A 15,651-nucleotide genomic window follows, 5' to 3' on the forward strand; every position below is an offset into this window, starting at 1 on the left:
GTGTCCCCATGAAGTAGCATGATCGTAGTATAAACAAATAGGCTTATAATCAAAGGGTTGGAAATCCTGGTGTTTGCAAAGGTTGAAAACCCCTAGGCTTCTGCAGAGCTTTAATTTCCGAAAGCAAATCCTGAATCCCTTATGGAGCGTTCTTCAGTGTTAGTCACTTGTACAAGAACCTGTTTTTAATCTCTCAGGGTCAGCATCCTGCAGGACATGGTTTCCAGAAGGGCTGCTGTAATTGGCTTAGGCTCTGGGAGGGTGGCAACCCCATTGTCCTCCCCGTGGGTCCCCACGTTAGCTGAGCGCAGTCATATCTGAGTAAACTCTTGGGACATTTTTTAAAAAACTTTTTTATTGTTGGAGAAATTTCTATAAAATTCACCATTTAAATCATTTTAAGGTATACAATTCAGAGGCATTTAGTATATTCACAATGTGCATCCCTCACCGTCCTCTGATTCCAGAACACTTTCGTTACCCCAAAAGGAAACCCTGGACCCAATAAGCATTCACTCCCCAGCAACCACAAATCTGCTTTCTGTTCCTATGAATTTGCCTATTCTGGACAATCTCCTATCAGTGGAACCGTAGAAACCAGGTCTTAGACCTGCACCATACCTCAGCTCCCCCAGTGTAGCTCTCTTTCATGGGCCAAACCTCATTCATGTGCAAGTAACAAAAAGCAACTCTCCACCTGGAAACCTTCAAGTCACGTGGCCGGGTTAAAAATACCCATGGAATACTGCAGAAAAGGGTCAGCAGTGTGTTTGCCATTGCCATGATTGGGCCTGGGATTTCAGGAAGCCGACTTGAGCCGGGCAGGGAGCCCTTTCCTGGTGGTGGAGGCGACGGGGCTGCTGGTACAATTGGCTTATCACTCTCACCCATTTCCTCTCCAGTCAGAGGTCTGCATTTCAGGCTGCTCATCATTTAATAAACTACCAAACATGTTAGAGTGGCCTGGGTTCTTCAAGGCAGAATCTTCATTTGTCCTTTGGGCACAATCATCAAGCCTGAGGACTCAGGCAAAAATTGGATATCCCGGGGCTCTCTGTCTCATGCATTGGAATTCACAGGGATAGATTATTCCTCACCCACTAGAGAGAGCTGCTGGCCACCCCCTTGTAGCACCCTGTGCCCACCTGCCTCATGGGCTTGTGCAACCCCCTCCTGTCGGTCCTTTGAATTGCCAAGATTGTCTCGTCTCTGGGCTGTACCCTTCACTCCTCCACTCTTGATGCCTCTCGAGGCTGGGCACACCACTGTGCACTCTTCTGCCCAAGAACCCGTGGTAATTGTCTTGGTGTTGAAACACCTTTCTAGTTTTAGCCTGTCTCTCTCCTTCTCGATGTAGACTGTGGTCCTTCATACTTACCAGACTGGTCTTGCTCCTCTGCCCCGCCGCGCCCCCCCCCCCGCCCCCGGCCCCAGCCTCTAGCTTCTCCTCCCCAGGCTTGGAACCACTGCCTGCTCTCTCTCCTTTTTCCTTGACCAATGTGACTCTTCCTTGAAGCTCATCTCACAGCTCAGCACTTGCACAGGGCTTCCCTGAACATTCTAGCCACTCTTGCTGCCCACACTACATTTGTGTTGCAACTCTAGTACCACAGAATTTAGAGCTGGCAACGTTTTTTCTTAAAGATTTAATCACTTGGTCTTTCCCTCCCAGTCAGATGACTAGCTCTTGGAGGAAGGGACAACGGTAAAGTTAAGCAAGTGGAGTGGGAAGGCGCCAGACTGTGAATCTGGGGGCCAGGTCAGGTCACCTGTGGGGGCGGCCACTCGCTGGCTCTGTTGTCCTGGAAAAGCTACTTCTCTTGAACTTCTGTTCTCATCTATAAAATGAGTAGGGGACAAAGAGTGTTTTAGTTTCCTATTTGCTGCTCTAAGAAGTTACCATAAACTTAGTGGCTTAAAGCGGCACGAATTTATTCTCTTAGCATTCTGGAGGTCAGAAGTCGAAAATGGAAAAAGGTGACATTCCTCCTGGAAGCTCTAGGGAGAGTCTGTTTCTTGTCTTTTCCAGCTTTTGGAGGCCAGCCTTGGAGGATATCATTCTGTCAACCACAGCAGGTTCTTAGGTCTCTTGTGTCTCTACACATTTCTTCCAGTATGTACAGTTTAGCACTGTGCTAGACTCGTTAATTTCTTGACCGGTTAGTTTATCTCTGAGGATTTCCTCTTCTCAGATTGTTACTGGGGATTCCAGAGCCCGATAAGACTCAGTGATAGAGCTGTGAGCACAGACTTTAGGATTGTTCTTACACTTCTACCGACTGCACTTTTACTAGCAAAAATTTGATGATGCTCTTCTTCCTGTTTTTGATTTCCTGCTTTGCCTGTTTTGAAAAAATCCTCAAAGAATTTTACCTGTTCCCTAGTAGCCAGGGGTGGCCTTTTAAACAGCTTGTTAATTATACTGGTGATTCTGCCGTATGTCTCTTGGTCTTTCCATAAATTCCTGAATGTGTTTCCAGGTCCTCTTGCATAACTTGACATAGATGTGTCTTTAAGGATTAGAAGCCAAATAGCTTAGGATAACTAACCTAGCTAATTTCATCTGTAATTACTACTAAATATCATGGTATTTCACAGGAATTCAGATAGGCATTTATATGGGAGTTATGTGATTTTTCTTGCCCTTGATCCCATTGGCTGGTGTCCGCTTTGGGTGACCACCACTTAGAAAGCAGTGAGAAAGCGGGGTGCCCAGCCGGCTCAGAGGAGCATGCGTCTCTTGATCTCGGGGTCATGGGTTTGTGCCCCACATTCAATATAGAGATGACTTAAATAAGTAAATAAACTTAAAAAAAAAAAGGCAGTGAGAAAACATCTGTAAAATCCAACCCCCATTTAATTTTAAGTTTGTTTTTTTTTAAGCTTTTATTTATTTGACAGAGAGAGAGAGCACAAGGTGGGGGGTGGCAGAGGGAGAGGGAGAAGCAGGCTTTCTGCTGAGCAAGGAGCCCGCTGAGGGTCTTGATCCCAGGACCCTGGGATCATGACCTGAGCCGAAGGCAGCCGCTTAACTGACGGAGCCACCCGGGCATCCCTAATTTTAGGTTTTGAGATGACTTTTCGCTCTTGAGTCTGAGACACTTACAGTGTGGGTCAAGCACACCTGTGGCCTATGTATTGAAGCTTTCTTCCTGCTTTGTCTCCTAGATGCACCCACTGGGCTTGTGTAATAACAACGATGAAGAGGACTTGTATGAATACGGCTGGGTAGGTGTGGTGAAGCTGGAACAGCCAGAGTTGGACCCGAAACCATGCCTCACTGTCCTGGGCAAGGTAAGCAAGTGCCAGGAGGTCTGGGACCGTTCTCAGTAATTAAACACACTCTTATTTGTGTAGCAGACTATATGGATATTCACATTAAGTAGGATAACTAAAATCTAAACAGCCTCATGTTAGTTCAGGGTAGCTCTGCCTCTCAACGAGCTCAGGTCCATTAAGTTTTGCTGCCAAGTAAGTTATGGAAAAACTTCTGGGTTTTAGAGCTTTTTTGGTTTCAGAATGGCAGACAGCAATTATGGTCCTATATTAGAACTTACCTCATAGGATGGTTAGGAGGTGAGATGAGATGCAAACAGCCAGCAGAGTAAGCTCTCAAAAAATGTTTGCTGCCATTGGCTGCTGTCATCCCATTTGGACTAAAAAAGACTTGTGAGCCAAGAGGGGTCAGCATTATCTCTGGCTGCAGTGTTAAGATAGAAATAAATTTATTTTGGGAAACTATCCATCAATGATCTTAAAATATGACAGATGGCAATCTGTTTTAAACTGGATCATTTTGTTAAAGAGAAAGGTTTGGAGAAAGTTATGAGAATTTTAGTTGGAGAAAAGGCGGTATCTCTTAAGGATAGTGTTATTGCCTGGATTATTTATTTATTTTTAATAATCTCAGAAGCTGCTGCCTAGGTACCATGGGCAGACGGCTGGGGAAAAAAACAGTCCTGGTTCCTGACCTCTTGGGGATCCAGGCAAGAGAAGAGGTGGTTTTGATGCAGGGTGCTTGACGGGGAAGCTTTCTCAGACTTGAAGATGTCCCAACCAGTCTCCTGAAAGACTGGGTCCAGGAGACTGTTAAGGGTCTAATCTGTGATTTTCATGTCCCACTTGTCTTCTGAAGCTTCTGAGCGCTTGTCAGGTTCTCCTGATCTTTTATAGCGGGGGGTGGGTGGGGAAACCAACCCAGGAAACCAAACAGGAAACCTGTTTGGTTGACAGTTCATGAAGTCAAATCAAGGTGTTTTAGGTGGCCCAGACCCTGATACTTCATCGTTTAAATCGTTGGCCAGAGCTGCTTGATGATGCTAGGAGAGCAGCGACCCCTTTGAGAATACTTCAGTGTTTTCCTAGGAGGAATGCCAGCTACGTCCAAAGGTTAGGAACACTGCTTTCCTTGCAGGTAGTACGCTCCTCATATAATATTTTCTCCTGTGCTTCAGCTGCTGCTCTGCAGGGCTCAGCAACTTGGCCTAATTTGCTTTGCCCCCATCCAGTGGAGTTCCACTGTTGCATCTGTTGTGTCTATAAGTGGGTTGGAACAGGGCTCCCAGGGACACCCAGTTGTTCCTTCCTCCACCTGGAACAACCATGTAGTGGTTTTACTTGAAGAGTTTTGTATGGTTTGGCCTGCTAGCTTGCAAAGCCAGGGGGAATAAAAACCCTAGACATATATTGAATCATTAAGTACTTCTTGGGTTTATTCATTCACCAAATATTTATCGAATGCAGAAGCTAAGCGTGTGGTTCTACCTGCTTGCAGGCAACAGCCCATTCCCCCCACCACGTTTCTGTTTGGAAAGGCTCTGTGGTGTCCAGGCGGTATTTACACATGGTTAGTTACTGAAATTTGGCTTAACACCTGAATAAAATCATTAGCAAAACTCTTGGGCCAGACAAAGCAAGACAGTTCCACATTTGTTTAGAGCCTGGGTCTGTACAGGAGGTGTGATGACTCACGCATCTCTCTCTCTCTCCCCCCTTCCTATTTTTCTTTCTCCCTTCCTTCCTTCCTCTTTCTTTTCCTTTCTGATTTTAAAGTGTAATTGTTCTCAGCTTTGATTTTATTAGCTTTGCTAACTGCGCTTTTCTTTTTTTTAGCCCCTAGCAAGAGACTAGGATAAAGAAACGCAAAGTGAGCCTTGTGGGCAGCCCTAACTCCTGCAGATAGCATGCTTTTCTCTCATTTCTTTGCTCTCAGTGGCTATGGCAAGAAGGCGATGGGCAGTGGAAAGAAGCACAAAGGCAAGAAACTGCCGCCAAGTCAATGTGGGAGTGGGAGGAGGGACTCCTCCATATAGATGTTGAGACTTGCTGAAAACCATCGAAGGGAAGACTCTGTCAGGCATTCAGAAAAGCCTGTGGGAGAAGGGGGGGGGGGTAGGGCCAGACCCAGACCCCCTCTCCCTCCTCCACCCTCTACCCCCCCATCACCTACCCGCCCACAGAAAATGCCATGGGGCGAAATGTTGAAATAAGAGAGGAATGTCCTAAATTAAAAAAACTGTAAATGCCTCTCTAGGAGTTCAAATAAAGTTTCATTTTAAAAGCAGAAGACATAAACTCATCACCTTGGTTTATTACTGAATGCTTTTGAACTCCTCAGAAGGGAACACTATAACTCATGAGAGAAAAATGATTTATGATCCCCTCCTCATAATCTTTTCAATCCTGCAGGAGGCAGGGCAGACAGTAGGATCAGCTAGGGAGGCAGAGTAGGGGTGAGAGGGAGCCCCCCCCCAGGGAAACAGCCAGCCAGGGCACCAGGCCAGGCCCTGCATCACACCAAGCGTGGAACAAATCTCTTGGCTTTCTGGCCCTCTCTTTTTCGCGTCATGTTAAGATGCTGTTATGGCCTCCTTACTCTTCCAATAGTTTCAGCTTTTGTGTCATTTAAAATCTTCCCTTGAGATTCTAGTTTGGGGAGATTCTCTTTGCAGCATTGAAAGGCAGACTGGGTTACCTGTGACAGTTTAAGTGCTAAGAAATTAGAATAAAATTGACATTTCTGAGGAGCTTGCTAACTGAAAGTAAGAGTCTTAAACCATCCCCAAAGTGCAGGAATTTATGTTTGTCCTGGGCATTTTAACCCTTCAATTCAAACAGTGTTTATTAAGCACCTTATGGGACAGGAAAGAAGTTTGAGGGTTGGCTTTACTAGCTTCAGTCCCTATGACCCGTCCACATCATGGAGGGTCTCATGGCAGGAACACACAGGGTGTGCTGGAGTTTCTAACAAAGCCCGCCTGGCCCAGATTCCATAAATGGAGGCCGAATAAATGTCTTCTCCCCCTCATCCCATGTTGGAGTGGAGCCTTAGGGAGGGTTTTGAAAGGCGGGTCAACAGGCATGGACTGGCTCATTCTGGTGCTTAGGAGGACAGTGTGAGGAAATGCATGAAAAGACAAGAAAGGCAGGGGATTTCAGGTCATTGAGACCCAGCTCTGGCAGAGTGACCTCTGAAAGATCCCATCAGTTGGGGGGCCCTTGTGCTCCTCCTTGGGGCTGGTGCTGCCCTTGTCATCACGTCAGGAGTCCCACAAGATGTTTGTGGAGAACTTACCACAGAGCCTGGCTTGTGGTAAACGCCTGACGGGAACGTAAAAGCAGCCGTCATGTGTTGGGTGCTCGCTGAGCACTAGAAGCTTTGCAGGCAGCATCTGTCATTGTCAGACTGACTCTGGGATCGTGTCCAGATTCCCATTTTACAACGAGGAAATCGAGTCCCAGAGACATTCTCTACGTAACCTAAGATCAAACAGCTGCCAGGTAGCCGACCTGAGATCTGAGAGAAAGACGGTTCTACTGCCTCATCCGTGTTAGTTTCTTCCCTTTGCCCCCTTTTGTCTTCAACCAGTTTGTAGATAAAAATCGGGTGCTTTTTAGTAGCCCACTGGCTTGGTTAGGACTGTTGGTTGCACTTAACAGAGACCCAGCTTGAACTGTGTTGAGCCAAAAGGGGATTTGCTCTTGAGGCTCCTGGCTGGCATCGGGGAACCCATGAGAGGTGCAGCTGCTGTTCTAGAACAGCCGACTCTGGGGCTTAGTGCCAGTGGCCCCTCCCCGAGTCTTCTGTATATCTGCTTTTACTTCCTCTCTCTCTCTCCACCTGCTTGGTAGGAGACATAGCCCCCCACTATATCTGGGCCTGACACTCTCTTGGTTTCGAGCCTGAAGGATTCCAGTAAAGGGATTTGTTGGCCCCTCTTGGATCCGTTGGTCACTTTTAGTCTGGTCAGCTGTGATCTAGGGCTGGGAATGCACAGAACTTAGCTTCCTGCCCAGCCATGTGTGGGGAGTGGGAGGTAGAAGTGCTCTCCAGAAGAAAGCTGGTGGGGGGCAGTGCTGGGCTACCCAGTTGTAGTTACCAAGTCATATATGGGATCGTTAGCTGGTAGGTGATGTCCTCAGTTTATCCCGAGTCATTCCAAGGGGCCCCGATGGGAGGGGACTTCTCTGGCGCATGTGTACTGTAAAGAGTTCGTTCCTCTCCTTGCCCTGAGCCGAGGCCCAATCCCTGGTCCAGACACTAATTGTGAGGAGAGGTGAATCTATGGGGCTGGAGGGGTCAGGTGAGTTTTACAGAGGGGGACTGTCTGAGTCTGGGAGAGATGGGGGAATAAGCTCCAGGAACAGGGCAGAAAGAAAGGAAGCAAGAAGTTCTTCAAGGGACATTGAAAGTTGCTGGGGAAGGAAGAGGCTTTCAGGTTAAGGAGTGTAGTCTTCATTCCCTAGGCTGGTTGGAGAGGGAAGGATCAGGTTACTCTTCGCTGTTGGGTGTTTCTGGGAAGTGAGTGGTGCCCAGACGTCACTTCTCTTCAGTGGTTTGGTGACATTCAAGCCAGTGGCATTGCTGAGGACACCTCGTGTTTGCCATCATATTTCCCCAGTCTGTTCATCTGCTCTTTTTCTGTTTTTACATTTAGGCAAATGTGACATGTAGAGGCAGTGTGGCCGATGGTGTGTGTCAGGATGGAAAACTGCTCTGGTCTATAATCCCGGCTCTCCCAGTAGGCAGCAGGACACCCAAGAAGGAGAGGTTGGCAAAGGATTGAACCCTGACGTTCGCTCCACCAACCCACATCCAGCCCCCAGAGTGTCTTGGTAACTGCTTTGTAAAGAATGAATAAAGACCCTAGAAGCCAAAATGACTGGAAAGTTAGAAAACAGAGTCAAAGGAACTTAATTTTCTCAGGGTGGTTGGGAGGAGAAGGAGCCTATAATAGTTAAGAATTGGGTTTAGACATCAGACTAACTTGAATTGAAGCCCCAGTTCCAACCCTTTAACCCTTGTGACCTGGAACAGTCCCTAGGCCCCTCGGCATGTTTCCACGTCCTGGGTGGGAACAGCACCTAAAGGAGACCGTGCATGTCAAGTGCTGGTCATGGTACGACTGGAAACACTAAATAAAATATAAGCCCTCGTGGCCCATCCTCTCCCTCCCATTTCTTTTGGTGCTCGAAATGCTATTACTTAAATAGTCAACAATGGTTGCCAGGGGCTGCGGAGAGGGGAGGGCGGGGGGTTCGGTGGGGACAGAGTTTCGGGAAGAAGATGAGAAAGTTCTGGAGGTGGACAGTGGTGATGGTTGCACAAATCTGAATGCACTTAATGCCACTAAACTGTACACTTAAGAAGAATTAAAATGGTAAGTTTTGTGTTATGTATATTTTCCCACGGTAAAGAAAAAGTGGTATTACATAAAGCATTTCACAGTATATGAAGTTTGATGGCAGTGGGTATAGAAAAAGGAAGCATTTGGCTCCTGAAGTGATGGCGCATAATCCCACCGTGAGTGATGATTGCTTCTGCTGGCTCCTGGGGGAAAGCAAACCCCGCGTCCTTTAAGACAGGTTATAGAGGATCCAGGAGCAGTGAGGACAGAGACCAGATCCCCCTTTGGACATCAGGCTACCCTCAGGAAGATTTCTTCCAAAGAGCGACTCCCTCAATAGAGAATTCAGGAGAAAACAGATTTCTTTGTATTCTCTTTTCACGCCGTAGCAGAAAGCAGGAAAATGACACTAACTGCAATCCAAAGATGTTTGAGTTTCTTCACCAAATATTAAGCAGAACCTGATGTATAATACAGTGATAGGCAGTAGTTGGTGCTTAATGGACGAGGAATAATCCAGAAAGGGCACCATCACCCCATGACGATGAATGGCCAGCCTTTCTGCACCGGGGCTTTTCTTTTCTAGGCATTGTTTCTCTGGGTTCTCTGGTAAAAAGCTGATAAAAATCATGGCATGGTATAGGTGTTGATCTAGCACGACAGCTCTCACCGTGTGGTCAGGGGACCCTTAGGGATTCCCACAGATGGTCCCACAAGACCAGAGCTGTTTTCATAATAACACCAAGATGTCACTTGCCGAATCACTCATTCCCTCACAAGTGTATGGTGGGATTCTCCAGAGGCATCGTTTTGTGTGGTGACGTCATTGTTCTGTCAGCTAAGGGAACATGTGCTCGTATATTCTGTGTTTTAAGGATTTCTCAGTTTTGGGGCACCTGGCTGACTTCGTTGGTAGAGCATGTGACTCTTGATCTCAGGATGGTAAGTTTGAGCCCCACATTGGGTGTAAAGTTTACTTAAAAATAAATATTTCTCGGTTTTAATTCTTAATACGGTAAATATCAGTAGATATTACCCACAGAAACAGAAGTTCTTTGGGGTTCTTAATTTTTAAGAATCTAAGAGGAGATCAGAGATTTGAGTGCACTGACCTAGCATGACATCCCCACTGTAAGATCATCTAGAGCTTGCCTGAAGGAAAAGCCCTGTTATAAGGTTAGCAGAAGGGCACTTGATCTCAGGGTCGTGGGATTGAGACCCGCATTGGACTCCGTGTTTGGTGTGGAGCCTGCTTGGAATTCTCCCTCTCCTCTCCCTCTGCCCACCACCCACCCCTGCTTGCTTTCGCTCTCCAAAAAAATATATATATATATACACACACATATATAAAGTTAGTAGAAATGAGCCGTAACTGAGGATGATGCAGGAACAGAGGTGAACGTGTTGTCATGAAATTATTCTGTAGTATCCGAGTCAAAAGAGTGTTGGTTCTGAAGTTTAAATAATTTGAATAAAACTGATGGGTTGCCGATTTCCGTATTTAATAAAAAATAACTGAACAATGAATTTAAAGAACTTAAGTAAAAAAGATCTTAGTATTTTGAGACTTGCACTGGGATATAACCTTCAGCCTTGACCTTCGATAACAGGGCTTAACTAGATGGGCCTTTGCTTAAGGCAAAAACGTGTGGGAACTTGGATCAGACTGCAGAGTTAAGAGCCTGTAAGGAAGGGTGGGTGTGTGTGTGTGTGTTTGTGTGTGTTTTGGGGGGGGGTTCTTATCCTTCAGCCTGTGTGGGAACTTGGATCAGACTGCAGTTAAGAGTCTATAAGGGGTGTGTGTGTGTGTGTGTGTGTGTGTGTGTGTGTGTGTTGGGAGTTAAGAGCCTATAAGGGTGTGTGTGTGTGTGTGTGTGTGTGTGTGTGTGTTGGGAGTTAAGAGCCTATAAGGGGGTGTGTGTGTGTGTGTGTCTCGGGGGGGGGGTCTTATCCTTCAGCCTGCCTTTCTCGTTGGGGTTTTTTGTCACAGACATGCATTTCCTCAGGTACCTGAGTGCCCTGGTCCATAGGCCAAGCCGCGCTTAGCACTCTTGAGTGTGAGGTTCCCGTATCCAGTGGGATGGTGGGACTGGGGTCTGACTCACTATGGGGAAGGGGAGAAGGCGGCCGGTTACAGGCATTGGCCTCCTCCAGTTAGGGAAGCACATGGGGCACTGTGACCACAGCACATTGCCAGGGTATCCCTGGGGAGCACCCTGTGCTTGGGGACACTTACCTGTGTCAGACCTTCTCAGAGCATGTTATCTGAGTCCTTTTATTGCAGTGGTTCTCACCTGGAGGTGTGCCCTCCCAGGAGGGATTGGGGATAGGGTTTGGGGGTGCTACTGGCATCTAGTGGATAGAAGCCAAGGATGCTGCTCAACATCCTACAATGCCCAGGACAGCCCCCCCTCAACAAAGAACCATCTGGCCCCAAATGTCAGTAGTGTCACAGATGAGACACCCTGTCTTATGATGGACAGACTTTCTCTCCCTAAGAAGGACTTAAATTCCACTTCTCCTTCCTTTCCTTCCCTGCCCTATTGCCCTCCAGTATAATGACAGGTTCATGGTAGCCTTTGTGGTATGTCCTGGTGAAGTGCGTGTTCAGTGTTCGAGCATGTTCGTGTTTCCACATGAGGAATGCAGAGAGCCCGGATCTTGAAGCCGTATGGCCTAGGTGTAAATGGTGCTTCTTCCAGTCCAGTTGTAGCTGGGTAACTTTGGGCCAGTTAAATCTCTCTTTGCCTCCATTTCTCCATATCCCCCTCTGTCAAGATAATTGTGATGATTAAAAAAATGATGTATGTCAAGTTTTTGGAATGTGTGAATTCCCCACAAGTATCAGTTTCCTTCCTTCTCTAAACTTGCTCCTACCAAGCGGATGAAAGCCCTTTTTCTAAGGTGAGCTGAGGTGGGTTTGTTGTTGGAGAGGAAGTTTGGAAGCCTCTTCGGATTTATTTTAGGGAACACTTGGGTAAATACCTCCCATATTTGGTTAAAAAGGAAAACAGGAAAGGAACTTAGTAAAAGAAATCAGATCAGGAGGAAAAGATTGGCATGATATGAATGGAAAAAGGAAAAACTCAGGGAATACCAACTTTTCTTCTAAGGTCACATATCTGATGTAAAAATCAAACTCTTATTTTGATGCTTTTCTTCTCTACCTAAATCTTCCAGGCACCTCTTAGTTAAAAGGCTATATTAAGCACAGTACCTTTTTTTTTTTTTTAAGTAGATCCATGACATTTTCAGCTGTAAAAGGCTAACAAAACCATTATTTGAAATCCACTGAGAGGCTTAAGGGAATTTTGAAGATAGACTGAGTGAATAGAACAAATAATGTGTCTGCCAATCCGAGGAGCACAGGCTTCCCACCTCCCCAGACCCGGGGAAGCCTGGCTCGTGGACACTCCTTCTGGCCCTTGTCCCCTCCAGTTGAACCAGGCTCTCACAAATGAGGCTGTCCTAGGAAACCTGGGGGTGTGGTGTTACTGGCCAGCAGAAAAGCCCATCAAAAATAGCTAATGTTCTTGTCAACCTTTGAGAGGCCATTTTGAAGTATAAAAAAGTTAGAACTCAACATAATAAGTCATTGTAATATGTCTAATACCAGTCCCATGTCGGGTGACCCGAATCTCTCATACCTGGAGATAAGCCCCCAAGTCCCATCTGCTCTCTCTTCTCACAGGGGTCTTGCATGAGCCTGGTCACGTGTGTGAGTTAGCCCAAATAAGCAACAGTGGGCTGCTAGTCACTCGAAAGTGTTTTCTGGCCATGGCCATGGGCATTTCACATCTTGGGGGCTGCCTCGATAGTGGTTGCATGTAACTGGTTTTCTGTCTACCAAGCCCCTGGAAAACCTACACACCAGGTTGGACCATTGCACATTTTAGAGCACTTACATTGCACCTGTGCAGGAGAATGCCCCACTGGGTGCCGAAGCAGGAGGAATGGGAATGTTGACAAGATCCCGGCTGCTAATCTTGGTCACAAGACCATTATAGGCTGCAGACAAATGCAATTTCTTTTCCTTAATCTGTCTTTTATGTTTGTTTTCTTTCCAAAAAGCACTATATTTTATTTGATGAAAGGTACCATTTCTTTTCTGGTGCTCTTGTTTTCCAAATCAGACATTGGATTGTGTGTTCTGACTAATGCTTTTTGTGTTCGGTTTGAAGTTGGAGGCAGTCTAAACAATTCCTTTGGGATACTGAAATGCTTTAAATTCTGCATCATTTTTGCTAGTTATAAAAATAATAAGAATTTCAACACATTCCAGTTGTCCTAAGCACTGTGGGATAAAATAAAAATCTAGTTAGTCTGAAGAACTGGGGCTATTTGTTGGGATTGTATAAAGGCCCTTCACTATTACACATTAACCTAATGCTGATGGATTTTCACAAATGTATCAACTCTTAAATGAACCTCAGAGAAAAGAATGTGAAATATGCAAGGAACTTTTGTTACCTTGGCTTGATTTTCAGAAACCCAATTTTAAAGTCTTTAGCTTGAAAAGCTTTCTTTTTCATCTCTTTATAAACATAGCAGTTTGGTTTTTAAAAGTAAGTTATTTTCTTAGCGTTTTTCCTTTTTTTCAGAGTTTCAATTGATAGAATCTTAACAGCTAATTTAAAAATTATACCCAATAAACCCCTAATTTTAAAAGTATACCCAAAATTATAGCATTAATTTATTTTACTATTTTTTAAACTAACAGAATTTTCTGGTCCCTTTGTCTTCTTTTTTTCAGTATGTAAGCAGTACGATAATTTTGACCACCATTTTTATATTACTAGTGCCAAGCGCATGTAGTAGGCAGTCAGTAAATGTTCGTTGCATGAAACAATTAATTATGGGGAATTTGAAAATAAAAGGGGGAAAAAAACTTTGTCTCCTTTAACGCAAGTACTCACTTTTAGTTTATGCCCTTCCAGTGTTCTTCTCTGAGCCTGATTTCTAATGTAATTATTATTACTATTATTATTATTTTTTATTTTTATTTTTTATTTTTTTTTAAAGATTTTATTTATTTATTTGAGAGAGAGAGAATGAGAGATAGCACGAGAAGGAAGAGGGTCAGAGGGAGAAGCAGACTCCCCGCTGAGCAGGGAGCCTGATGCGGGACTCGATCCTGGGACTCCAGGATCATGACCTGAGCTGAAGGCAGTCGCTTAACCAACTGAGCCACCCAGGCGCCCTATTATTATTATTTTTTAAATTTTATTTATTTGACAGAGAGAGACACAGCGAGAGAGGGAACACAAGCAGGGGTGGGAGAGGGAGAAGCAGGCCTCCCGCAGAGCGGGGAGCCCAGTGCAGGCTCAATCCCAGGACTCTGGGATCATGACCTGAGCCGAAGGCAGACGCTTAACAACTGAGCCACCCAGGCGCCCCTCTAATGTAATTATTATGAAGGTACACACATCTATTTGGCCTTTAGAACTTAATAATATAGTCATTTTACCAATTTGCTATTATTTTCATAACCTGTCATTTTAATGGCTGCTTACTGTGACAGTAGAATATACCATGATCTTTTTGACCATTTACCCCAGGGTTGGTTATTTATTTATTTATTTATTTATTTATTTATTTATTTATTTGACAGAGAGAGAGAGAGCGAGAGCAGGAACACAAGCAGGGGGAGTGAGAGAGGGAGAAGTAGGCTTCCCGCGGAGCCGGGAGCCCAGTGCGGGCTCGATCCCAGGACCCTGGGATCATGACCTGAGCCAAAGGCAGATGCTTAACGGCTGAGCCACCCAGGTGCCCCCAGGGTTCAATATTTAAATCGCTTCTGTTTTATTTTTAATCCTTACAAATAAGCCACACTGAAACCTTTCTTTATGTAGGGTTGGCTTTTTTTTTCCCTACCTCTTTGAATTATTCCCTTACGGTAATATTCAAGGAGGAGATTACAGAGCAAGGGATATGAACATTTTTTTATGACTCTTGATGCAAACAGTTACAAATTGCTTTCCTGGAAAGTTCCTCAGTTTACCCTACCAAAAAGAAAGTGAATCATTTTTTACATAAGCAACGCTAATAGCATTGACCATTATCATTAATATATTTTTTTTTAGTAATTTGAAAGATCAAAATAGTACTTTATTGTTTTTATTGGCATGTCCTTGATTATTGGCAAATATTAAACTCTCAGTAAGCTTTTTTCCCATCTATTGATTAAATTTCCTGTCTTGTGAATTTTTTTTTTCTTTTTTCTGTCTTGTGAATTTTCTATTCTGGTCCCTTGCTCATTTATAAGGATGAATATTAATGTAGATTTTTTTGGTAAAATTTTATTTATTTGAGAGAGAGAGAGAGACAGCATGGGGGGGAAGGGAGAGGAAGAAGCAGGCTCCCCGTTGAGCAGGAAGCCTGATATGGGACTCAATCCCAGGACCTGGGGTCAGGACCCTAGCAGAAGGCAGACACTTAACCGACAAGCCACCCAGCCACCCCGATTTTTTGTTTTTTAATAGCGATGTATTCATTCCTTGTCATTTGGAGTATTTCTTAACTGTCCCTTTTATTTTTTTTATCTTCATTTGTTTAGCTTTCTTGGCATGCAGGAGTTTAAAAATTTGACATGATCGTGATTCCTTAATGATTTCTTCTCTTGCTGCTAAACTTAATTACTCTGTTCCCTCTCTTGCAAACTTAGAGTCATTTTTGCCTTTTCTCCTTTTTCTATGATCAATTTTCCTTTTAAGGTATTACATCTTTAAATCACTCAAAATTTATTTTGATGTTTAATATCAGGAAGTGTCTGAGTCTCTCAAAGTTCTTCCAACCCCTTTTAAGTCATTTCCTTCATTTTATGTATCTTCCTTCTTAAAAAAAGTAATATACTCTGTTCTCCTGAATTCTAGAGTAGGGTCATATTCTGCGTTATCTACTGTCGAATAAATTCTGTATCCCTTTTTGGGCCAGTACCATACTGTTTTCATTTTTGTTGTTTTAAAATGTATTTCCAGAGCTATATGAAATATGCTTGTGTGAACTCATTGGAAAGAATTCATCA

General features: G+C 44.6%; 1 protein-coding gene across 5 annotated transcripts in view; it reads left to right on the plus strand.

Annotated features, from left to right (window-relative positions):
* Positions 1–15,651, plus strand: part of ZNRF3 (zinc and ring finger 3) — a 149,408-nt gene that overhangs the window by 88,218 nt on the left and 45,539 nt on the right. For 4 of the 5 annotated variants that reach the window (XM_025858264.2, XM_073886740.1, XM_073886741.1 and 1 more), the window contains exon 2: positions 3,169–3,294. In XM_025858264.2, the coding sequence (XP_025714049.1) occupies positions 3,169–3,294 (126 nt within the window). Of the gene's footprint in view, positions 1–3,168; positions 3,295–7,937; positions 8,116–15,651 lie in introns of those variants that run through there. The other variant, XM_073886745.1, reaches the window with a different exon arrangement.

This window comes from Callorhinus ursinus, unplaced genomic scaffold (genome assembly GCF_003265705.2).
Source record: "Callorhinus ursinus isolate GAN/ISIS: 27379988/994484 unplaced genomic scaffold, GSC_fseal_2.0 scaffold72, whole genome shotgun sequence".
Taxonomy (NCBI): domain Eukaryota; kingdom Metazoa; phylum Chordata; class Mammalia; order Carnivora; family Otariidae; genus Callorhinus; species Callorhinus ursinus.